The sequence below is a fragment of the Acanthisitta chloris genome, unplaced genomic scaffold (assembly GCF_000695815.1).
Source record: "Acanthisitta chloris isolate BGI_N310 unplaced genomic scaffold, ASM69581v1 scaffold2156, whole genome shotgun sequence".
Lineage (NCBI taxonomy): Eukaryota > Metazoa > Chordata > Aves > Passeriformes > Acanthisittidae > Acanthisitta > Acanthisitta chloris.
In genome coordinates, this window is record NW_008678530.1 from 1,007 (window position 1) to 11,759 (window position 10,753).

Below are 10,753 nucleotides of genomic sequence, written 5' to 3' on the forward strand. Positions count from 1 at the left end.
TGAGCTGTTGGAGGAGGCTTAACCGGTTGAGGTCTGTTTATCTGAAGTATGTGCTGTAGAAGTATCAGCTCTCCAATTCATTTGGTTGAACTGGGCAAGGACAATGTGAGATGAAATGAAGGCTTTTTTTTCTGGGCTTGTGTGCAAAAGTAGGAGTTGGAGCTCTGCAGTGTATTATCTGCTGGCTTTTGTATTCAGCACAAGTAATGAGGCTTGGATAGCATACATTAGCACTCTGTAACATAGCACTTGATGGCTGGCAGTTGTTTGACTTGAGTGTTTTGGCTAAATACTCACAATAAAAGATTTGCAGTGGTTTTGTCCATTTTCCGTATCAATTGTTGATGAATTGTTGGTGAATTGCAGAGCTGAGCACATCAGGACTGTACAGCCAGTCAGAGCTGGTATCAAGCTCGTGCTTGGAGGTGTTAGAAGCTCTGTTCAAAGGCTAGACAGTGATTTGTCTAAGGCTGACCTGTTCATCTCCTGTGCTCTCTGCTATGTGATGCATGCAGCTGCTTCAGCTTCCGAGTATGAGTGTCCTTTCAGTGTGGAAGAAGGAATGTTAGGCTTATAATTCAGTGAGTTGAAAACTTGATGCTTTTTTCTCACTGTTTCAACAATTCAGGGAAAAACAAAGGCAGAAAATAACGATGTTTGGGTTTGTTTCTTTTTTGGGGGGGTTGTTTGTCTAAGTAAACTGGTGAGATGAATCTAAACAGCCATCTGAGGGAGTAGCTGCATACAACTCAGACAGAGGGGGGAGTTTAATCCTTTGCAGTATGTGCCCAAACCCACTGGTCCATGCAAGAACTGCTATTGAAGGAGACACATCTGCTCTGCTCTCTGCTGGTCCCCTTCAAGCCTGCCCTGTTGGAGTGACTGTAAGAGCCTGGAGTTCCTCTGAACTGGCTTTGTCAGGCCCCCCAAGAACTGACCTCAAACAGGTCTGTAGAATTCACAAGGAGGGGTGAATGGTTTAATAGCTCCTGCTAGTGCTAATTGTATGGAGCAGGGAAGCAGTCTGGTTCAGGAAGATCCAACTGAGTCTGTGAGGCTTCTTCAGCTGGTGTGCAATTTATATTTATTCCCCTCAGCTTCCTGACTTGCCCACAGTGGTAGATGGTTCTTACCTTGTTGTGCAGCTCCTGGAGATGCCCAGTTTTGGCCCCTGTTTACAGCCTAGCAGTCCTCAGTGTATATCTCTAGCCTACCAGGTGTTAAAAGAAAACTTACCGTTTTCCATGCTAAAGATAAAGCTCCCCGGCTGCCTGCAGTTGTGCTGCCTTTGTGGCTGGGGGAACTGCATCTCCTGGGATTTGTTGTTATTAAGTGCAGGGGAAGTAGCTGGCACTGTCTCTTGCCCTCAGTGTGTGCTTCCTATTTGAAGCAAGGATTAGTTTTCCACCCAGAGCCTGGCCAGTGTTTGGCAGCTGTTCTCCAGGGCTTTGGCTTGGAGGATTCCAGGTGAAATCTGGGGACAAGGAGTTCCTGCGGCATGAAATATTGAGTTACTAGCTTCAAGCTAGTAGCAAAAAAAGCTTAAGCTTACTACAGAGTAGGTGCTTGGTCAGGGCAGTGTGCTCCAGACTGCTTTTATTGCTTGGCTAAGGCTGGAGAGCAGGCTGACTATAAAAATAGCCAGATGGGAGGATAGATGTATAACTCAATGCGGCTTGAGTAACGAACTGCTCTGCAGCCAGATACCTGCTGGAACCTGTATTGCTTCTGCCTTGAGTGGAAGTGCTACAGCAAGATGTCAAACTCTGCTTAAGGAGATAGCCAGGTCACTGCTGTTCATACACTGTCTAATCCAGCCTCTTCCTAAAGCTAAGCAGATTTTAAGCTTTGACTAATCTCTTTGAAGTGTGAACTTGTGCCATTATCCTGCAGCAAGCTCTGTGCTACTATCTCCTGCTTTCACTGAATGTAAAGGTCTAGGTTAGCTTGGATCTAGTTGTTGTGGATTTCCTGTGCAAATAACTCACCAATATTATTTTTGCCCTATAGAAATGTAGGATTATGGCCAACAGGGTTTTTCAGATGGGAGAAACAGCATGAGGCTGCCCAAAGGACCCCAGGAATTCCTGTATCAGGCCAGTACTGACTGCCCACATTATCTGCTAGCCAGGAGGAAAAGCTCTTAATAGTTTTTTTACATTTTAATTAATGGATCTCTAAAAGCAGCCTTTCAGGAAGCAGCTTTCCCTCTTATTCACTGACATTCCTGATCCTAGTAAAGATGTAGTAAGCTTGTTGGGAAGAGATTAACATTTTAGTTCTTCTGCTAACCACCTCCTGAATCTTAGGCTGTTGGAGAACCTAGAGCTAGAAAACTATGAATTATCTATACAAATGTGTACATGTGCATAATGTATATGACTGCAAGGGAAATGCCATGGCTGTTTTTCAAGTGCAGCTGGAGTTCTGTTTAGGTTTATCCACTGCTAAAAGCATTTGTGCAGCCTAAAGACTCCTGACTTCTTGAGAAACTATATTTAGTGCCAAAGTATTTTTTTTATTTACAAAACCTGATTTCTTGATGTTTTAGTATTTCTGATCTTAACAGGCCCTTGCTAAAGGGGTGTGAGGTGAACATGATTTATATTCAGCAGCATGGCAAGGGAGATGAATGTAGTTGGGCACTAACAATTTAACTGGCATAATATACTCTTTATGCACTTTTGTAATTAAAAAGCACTAAGGATTAGCCTGAAAGAAGAGCTAAATGTTGTCAGTTTTCAACTATTTTTAGGCAGAGAGGAGATAGATGGGTGGCCACCCATCCTTCAGAGGAGAGTTGCTAAAAATAGAGTGGAAGGTGTCTGTGTGTGTAAACAGCTTTGTGGTGGTTTCTGCTTGTCCCTGAGCACCTGGTATATGTGTGGCCTATGATGGGGAATTATTCCAGCAGCTCAAACTGCTGGGCCAGGGCTGCAGGGAGAGTGGAAAAAATGACACAGTGCCCTGAAGGCTCAGCCAGATGCTAGAGCCTGCAGTGGTTGACTGTCCTGTGTTGCTGTACTGTGTGTACAAATGCAAGTAATACTTCCTATGTGCTGTTTGGGTAGGGAAATGAGAAGTCTGGCAAGATGAGGGATTGAGCCTGGTGCCCATGAGCAAGACTGCAGAGGGTAGTCTTTGCTATTTGGGAAGAGACTAAGGGGTTGTTCTGACAACCCCAATCTCTTTCCTTATTAATATTTCTTAGTCTTGCAGCCTGAAGATAAAGGGGAATTCATTTGTGAGTCATAGAATCTTATCTAGTTCCAGCCCCACTACCATGGGTACCTTCCACTAGACCAGGTTGCTTCAAGCCCTATCCAACCTGGCCTGGATGGGGCATCCACAGCTTTTCTGAGCAACCTGTACAAGTACCTCATCACCAGCACAGTCAAGAATTACTTTCTAATGTAGAAACCTGCTTTCCTTCAGCTTAAGGCCATTTCCCCATGTCCTGTTACTCCATGGCCTTAAGACTCTATCCAGCTCTCTTGGAGCCCCTTCAGGCACTGGATGGTGCTCTAAGGTCTCCCCAGAGTCTTCTCTCTGGGGGACAGCCCCAACTCTCTCAGCTTCTCTTCACAGGAGAGGTGTTCCAGCCCTGTGATGGACTTGGTGGCTCTTCTCTGGGCTCATTTGAACAGGTCAATGTCTTTTTCTCATGTTGGGTGCCCCAGATTAGGATGCAGTACTGGAAGAATATACTAGAGAAGGTAAATTAAGCTGTTGATGATTGGAGGCTTCTTGCAGTAGGGCTTGACTGTGCTTCCTCCTGGAGCTGGGAGGAGGACCATACCAGACCTACTGTGTGCATGAGAGTAGTGTTGACCAGCTGTCCTGGATGGGATGAGTGGGACCTTGGATGGGATTATCTTCTGGTGTGGAGTGGTGGTGCAGCAAAGCCAGGATCAAGAGGCACCTGCTTGGGGCAGGTGTCTGGGCACAGGCCAGGTCTGTCTGTCCAGCAGCCTGAGCTGTGTGACTGGAGGCAGCAGAACCTGCCAAGAGCAGGCTGTCAGCTGGCTGGATCACTGCTGGGCTACTGGTTCAGTGCTCTCTTGGAAACTCTGGAAGCACACAATGATTATAGACATGAAACTTTCTGGAAGTGCCTCCATGGTGCAGTGCAGCACAGACATTGTGCTAATGCAGCAGTGCTGCTGTCTGGGCTGTAGCCTTCCTCTGTGGGGCCAAGAGCCTCATACAAGACATGGCACTGATGCAGCCCTAAAGCCTCCTTTTGTGTTTTTGGTCCTGTGTTATAGACCCACCTCTGTGCAGGTTCCTTAGTGTCAATGCACATGACAGTGCTTGCCATAACAAACCTGAGTCTTCATAGCCCTGACAAGCATCATTTTGGGACTTGATAAAGGACAAACAGGTTGATCATCACCATATGCTTTCGAGTCTGATGCTTACTGGGTAGACCATAGCACTCTATTGCTGTGGGAGGTGGGGAGAGCTAGACAAGGTCTATCTTGTTCTTCAGATCAATGTTTGACTTTTGTCTGGCATCTTCAGATGTAGGATAGGAACAACAAAATAGATGGAGTGATCCCTTGCTTGGAATGTGTAGCAGGTGTTTGCTGACAACTGGCTGTAGACTTGGTCACCCAGTTACTTAAGGCCCTGAGTCAGTGGGTGGTTATGGGTATGTGTAATCTTGGTTCCTTTCTCCCTTTCTAGGTCTTGCACTCTGGATTTTTCAGCCTTACAGGCTTCTGGACACATCTCTTCAGCCATGAGGAGGTCAATAGGATTTAACATCTGTGTGGTTACCTGCAGCATCCTGCTCTTGTCTTCCAGCCTGCCATGCCTTTCATCTCAGCCACTGGAGGAGAGGGACATGACAAAGGTCCAGAATGGTCTCTGGGCAGGCAATGGGCTGGAAGATGAAAGGACAGGCTTGGTGGACTTGAAAAATAATCTGGGCCCTTCTGAGCCAACAGTCTCTGAGGAGCCATGTGAAGTGTCAGTGAAGCCAACTGAGATGCCCTTAAATGAAGCTTACACTGCAGAAGAAGCACTCCCTGTGAGCCTGAGCCATGTCATCCCTGTAAGCCCAACCCTTGCCATCCCTGCCAGCCAGGACCTGGGTGATCACAGCTCTGTTGGGGTAGTGGCTGCTGTGGATGAGGAGGAACTTGGTCCCACAAAGTCAGAGCTGGATGAGGACGATGCCCTTAAGGCCATGCTAACCACAGCTGTGACCACACTGAGCCCTGCTGTCCAGGAGGAGTCTGTTGGTGGCCCAGTCAGTGAAGCCACCACAGAGGGTGGTGTGACAGCAGAGCACAGCTCTGCTGGCTCCTCACCAAATCCTCTTTCTGGGACAACTGTGGAGGAAGAGGAAGCAGAAAGCAGCTCACACCCCTCAGCTGCACCCCAGCCCACACTGTACCCCAGCTCTCCCAGCTGGGAAACAGCAAGTGAGCACCCAGCCCTCCCAACTGCTCAGCCTCGTGGTGTGACCTCTAAGATGGGAATGGCAGGAACCCGCACAGGGAGCCCTCTGAGAGCCCTGGTTCCACCAGCATCTGTGGCTGCCAAACATCCCCTTGTGGTGACTGAGGCCTCCCTTCCCCCAGAAGCAGGGACAGGTGCCACACAAGAGCTGCCCACCATGGCTGGCACTGTCACCATCCACCCTGTGGACACTGTGCCCCCTGACTGGGATGACACAAAACTGGGGGGCATCAGTCAAGGGGCAAGCATGTTTCATGAGGAGGTGACAGAGGATCTGGGGACAACAGAGCCATCCCAGACCCCACAGGGAGGTGTGGTGGAGGAAGAGGATGCAACAAGAGCACTGCCATTCCCAGTGTCCTCTCCGCCAGCACCCGAGCTTGCCAAGGAGACCAACTGCACAGCAGTGGTGCAAGGGGAGGAGCTGCAGGCAACTTCCACAACCAGCAGTGACGTTCTCCATGCTGGGAATCTAACGGATGTAGACACAGCTGATCTTGGCTTGCTGGAAAACATAAATGCAGTCACAGCAGAGGAGGAGAAAAGCATCCCACCATCACAGCCGGAGGCTGCTGTGCTGACAGATACACAGTCTGAGCTCTCTCCTACTCTGGAAAGTTCATGGAGAGGTAAAACTTGCCTGTCACAGATACTTGCCTCTAAGTATAGGTTTAGGAGGGATGCTCTTGGAATTTGTGCTTCCTGTCAGGGAGATAAAGGGGAAAGGTGTGACCTTGATGCCTGCAATAGAGGTAGGGCATCTTTTTCCCCCAGGAAAGGCTATGGAGTTCTGTGGAGGGGTAACAGCTCAAATGGGTCATTCACATCCATAATGTACTGCCAATTGTGTGCTGTTCGTGTATGTGATGTCCCTGTGCACAGGTAGGCACAGTCTTTTGGGTGGTCCCCTGTCCTGGCTGTTAGTGAAGCAGCTGTATTGAGCTGCTCCTCAAGCTGAGAGTGTGGCTGTAGGAACAAACAGGAAAGCTGAGAGTGGAAAGGCTGTGGCAGCTGAATCTGGGCCTGAAGGATGTGCTTGGGGGGTGGTGGTCGCTGCACAGAGTTGAAGTCTCATCAGCATAGCTTTAGTGCTAATTTTAAAACTCCCTTTGTTAATGTTCTTTGGCTTTCGTGCTTGGGAGAGGACAGCTGTAGTTGGGCTGTAGGCATCTTGCCTTGACCAGAGATGTAAATCTGCGTTGAATAACCCTCTAAATGCTTTCCCTGTGGGTAGGGAGGGAGCCCAGCCTCTGACCCACTGGCTAAGCACTTTATTTTAAGGAGGATAATACTCCCACAAGAGTCCCTTTGATATGGCAAGTGCAAGGACCCAAAGCATCCTTGCACTAGCTCACTCTGAAGCCCTGCAAAACAGGGGGATATAATTCTTGGAGGGTTAAATTAATTAGCATCTGGGATCACTTGGCTCTCAACTGCTAGTGATGGATACTTGCAGTCAGTGTAGAAGAGGCCATGGATGACTAAAAATGCTTTTTAAATCCAGGAGTAAGTGAGCTGTACCAGTAGCTTGTAAATGACATCTTCTGTGACTCTACATGGATGCTCAAGTCGGAAGATCTGTCCAGGGTGCTGCTGTCCCTTGTAACAGAAGCTTCTGATGTTGTCTCCCCACCCTGGAGTGAAGCTGTGGCCATGCTCTGGCTGTCCAGTGCTTGTGCCAGCTCTGTTACCAGCAGGCAGGAATCTTCTTCCTGAGCAGCCAGCCGCAGGCTGTTGGTGTCACCCTACTCTGTGCATACCTGCAGAGATGGCACCTTCAGCCTCATCAGTGTTCCTACCCAATATTTAAAATATAGGGGGAATACCAAAAAAAGGTCTGGTCAGGTGATAGACAATGACATGTTTCTAGGCTGTTGAGGAATGTGAGTTGGTATTTAGGACTTGGTAATTGCTGGGCATCTTTAATCTTGCCTCTTAGGCTACAGAGGCAAAAGAACTATTTCCCTTCATTGTATCCAAAAGACCTACTTTTTGCTGTAAAAGAAGGAAAGCTAATTGCAGCCTGGTGCTGAAAACTAACTAATTTATAGATTAATTTATAACACTTGACTTGTCAGCAGGTTCCCTCTCTGCTGTTTCCCCGATGTTGGGGAAACAGCACTGTCAGTCAGACTTGTGCAAGAAAAATAAACCCTCCTGTGAAGCTGAAGTCCTGTAGCCATGTGAACTGGTCACTTAAAGCTGCAGTGATGTCTGGACCTGCTTCTGGCTCTGTGGCTCTGGAATTGTTAATGCATGGAGTTACACTCCTTTAAAGGTGTGCTCTGTTGCTGTCAGCTGTCCTGTGAGTTGGTACTGACATGTGTTCTTGCCGTAGGTGTTACTCAGGTGGTGACAACAGTTGCCCAGGAGGCTGATGCTGCTGTATCAGTGGCAACAGTGGTGCCTGGTGCTACCCAGGGAGCAGAAGCTGCAAGCTTTCCTCAGGAGAACAGTGGGGAGGACACCCAGATGCTGACTGCTCCAAGTGCCACTGAGGTGCTGGTGGTAACTGGTGCTTCCTCTACGGTGAACACTCTGGATGTTGAAGGTAGGGTTCTGCTCCAGGGTCTCATCTCCACATGAGATGAGATGGTCCCTCTGAAACCAGTATCAGTGCTTACTTACTCCAGTCTCAACACAGAGCATTCATATTATAAATGACTTTTGCTGGTCTTCTGCAGGTCTCCTCTAGCCCAGGACTGCCACTGCTTTCTGCCTGTGCTATGAGATCCACCATGCTGAAATTTGCCAGCATGGGGTTGTTTTTTTCCCTTAAATAAGTGGAGTAGAGATTTAAAAAATGCCCCAAACCAAACACCCCCCCTATCTATCCTTACTAGCAAGCTGCCTTTTAGCTTTAGACATTTAAACCATTTTTTATTTTTGGAAGGAGAGCTCTTACTTGTGGAGCCCAAGGCAGTCACAGATTGCTGATGCTTAGTCCAAAGGATGAAAATGTTTCATCGGGGTAACATGGGAGCAGTGAGGAGGGGTACATACTCTCTTCAAGAGTCTGGCAAGCCCTTGGGTGTGGAAGCCTGCATTGATATTCACTTCCATTGAGGAATGGTGAATTCTTCTCAGGTTGATGTATCTCATACTGAAATGCTTTAAGCAGTCATGTTCATGAGGCTGCTGCCTGCTGGCTTGATGTCACCTTGGCAGGTACATGGAGGGGCCTGTCTTGCTGACAGGAGTGTAGCAATGGATCCCTCAGCACAAGGCTAACTTTGAGCTGGAGTGTGTTTCTGTAGTGGTAGGTATCGCTGTAATGAAACTGCTGCTGGGGTGCTTTTCTGATAATTCTCATTTCAGGGCATCAAAAGAAAAACCTGCATTGTATCTCTTAATTTAAGGTCCCTTTGTAGGGGAGAGAAAGTTCTTCTGGCAGTTTCCACTAATTAATTTGCTTCTGGGATTTAATTATAAATTCAACCGAGTTCTATCTTTGTAATAAACAATTAGATCTGTCACTTGGTTCAGATCTTAACCAGTGTCTTCGTGCTCTGATCTTGTGATGGTGTGTGGTGACTAGTAGTCCTCAAAGCAATGGAATTGAAACCTTTCTTATGGGTTTCCCCCTCATTAAGGGGATCCTCCTGTGCTGGCAGTCCTTGAGGAAAAAACTTCATTATAGCAGAGTTATATATTAATTTCTACTCTGACTTAAGTTTTCATTAAGGACTTCTTAAATGATGTTTTTCTAAAATATTGTTGGGCCAATTGTTGCTGTTCCCTGTCTTCTGTAGATCTCACAGATGGGATCCTGGTCACCAGTGAGAAGGCTGTTCCAGCTCCTGGTGGCATGTCTTCTACCCCATCTGGACAGACAGAGGAGCCATCCAGCAGAACTGTGGTCCTGGTAACTCCAGCATCAATGGCATCTTCTGTCAGAAGAACAGCTCTTCCATCTGTGAGGAGGATCAGCACAGCTGTGACCTACGGACTGGACCGCCTGGAGTCAGAAGGTACCCCTGAGGCTAAGAGGCAGGCAGATTCCTGTGGAGTCACACACCTGCCTTGATGCTGAGGCCCCAATCTGTCTGTTTGGCACACAGCTATGTGCATATCTCATTGTTCCTAATAAAGTTGTTGATCAACCTGTCCTCACCCAGGAGGCACAGGAAGCAAGCAATGAACAGTGTCATCGGGGATGCCTGAAACTCAAGTGGTTGTGGTGGGATTTTTTTTTCCTTGGCTAAGGAGCAGAGGTAATATTGCTGTTGCAGTAGAGTCTGATTCTGCACACCTATAACTGCTGGTGCAGTGCCTCTGTACTAGGCAGCACTCAGTAATATGTTTGGACAGCTGGAGAACCCTTGCCCAGCCCACTGCTGCCATCCTCACCATGTGGAGTGCTGGGGGATGTTCAGCATGAGCTGACACCTCTGTCCAGCTGGCTGGAACCCTACTGGAACAAATGATGCCCTATTTACACCTATCAAGAGATGCTTAGGTGAAGTAGATCCTACTATAGGGCTGGTCTGCAGCTCTGATCTGTTATCTCTTCAGTTCATCCATGATTTTTTTTCTGCAGAGAATTTTCTTGCTCTTTCTTCTACTTGATTTCTCTGCTTGCTCATCCATCCAGTTTTTGTACTCCAGTGTCTGGACTGATACCACCTGGCAAGAATTAATCTTTCTGCCTGCTTTTGCTCCCCTTCCTTCATCTTGACCTTCTCCTGCCTTCGTATTTTACTGCAAAGGTTGGCAGCTCTCCAGGGGTGGCATTGCCAGATGGTATTTCTCCTCTGAGTAAAGGTAGGGTGCCATAGACAACAGCTCATCAGCATCTTTTCTCTGCAGGAAGCAATAACTCTCACTCCTGTTAAGTTTAGAGGGCAGCAGAAGCTGGGAGTTCTCCCCACTGCATGTGCAAGGCTTGCTGCCTGCTTTGAAACCTGTCCTGAGCTCTCTGGGACTCCAACTACAGCACTTTTCCCTTGCCAGGATCAATCTTGTTTGTGGCAAGGCAAAAATGTGGTGCTGATGGGAGAGTAGCAGCTGGGGAAGAAGGGCATATGTGTGGGGGGAAACCTCTTTCAGGCTGAGAAATAAGGTCTCTGCTTAGCAAGGGCAGTATGATTCAGGAGGCTAAAAGGTTTTATAGCCCTCTGGGATCTCCTTCAGAAGCCTGGGCTTCTGCACAGGAAGATAAGAGGGATTTCTGTTTCAACTGAGCATTGGTCTGTCTCTATTTAATGAGACTTTCTGCACAGGCATTTAACAAAAAGTATCTTTCTGCTCCAATATAGGACTGATGTGACTTTCTTGGATTCCT

The 10,753-nt window shown here is 47.6% G+C and overlaps 1 protein-coding gene across 1 annotated transcript in view; it reads left to right on the forward strand.

Moving 5' to 3' along the window:
- Positions 1-4,744: 4,744 nt before the first annotated feature.
- LOC103804299 (chromosome unknown open reading frame, human C14orf37) overlaps positions 4,745-10,753 on the forward strand; it is a 57,250-nt gene continuing 51,241 nt past the window's right edge. The window contains exons 1-3 of the mRNA XM_009076906.1: positions 4,745-6,098; positions 7,808-8,020; positions 9,222-9,440. Coding sequence (XP_009075154.1) covers positions 4,745-6,098; positions 7,808-8,020; positions 9,222-9,440 — 1,786 coding nt within the window. The remainder of the gene's footprint in view (positions 6,099-7,807; positions 8,021-9,221; positions 9,441-10,753) is intronic.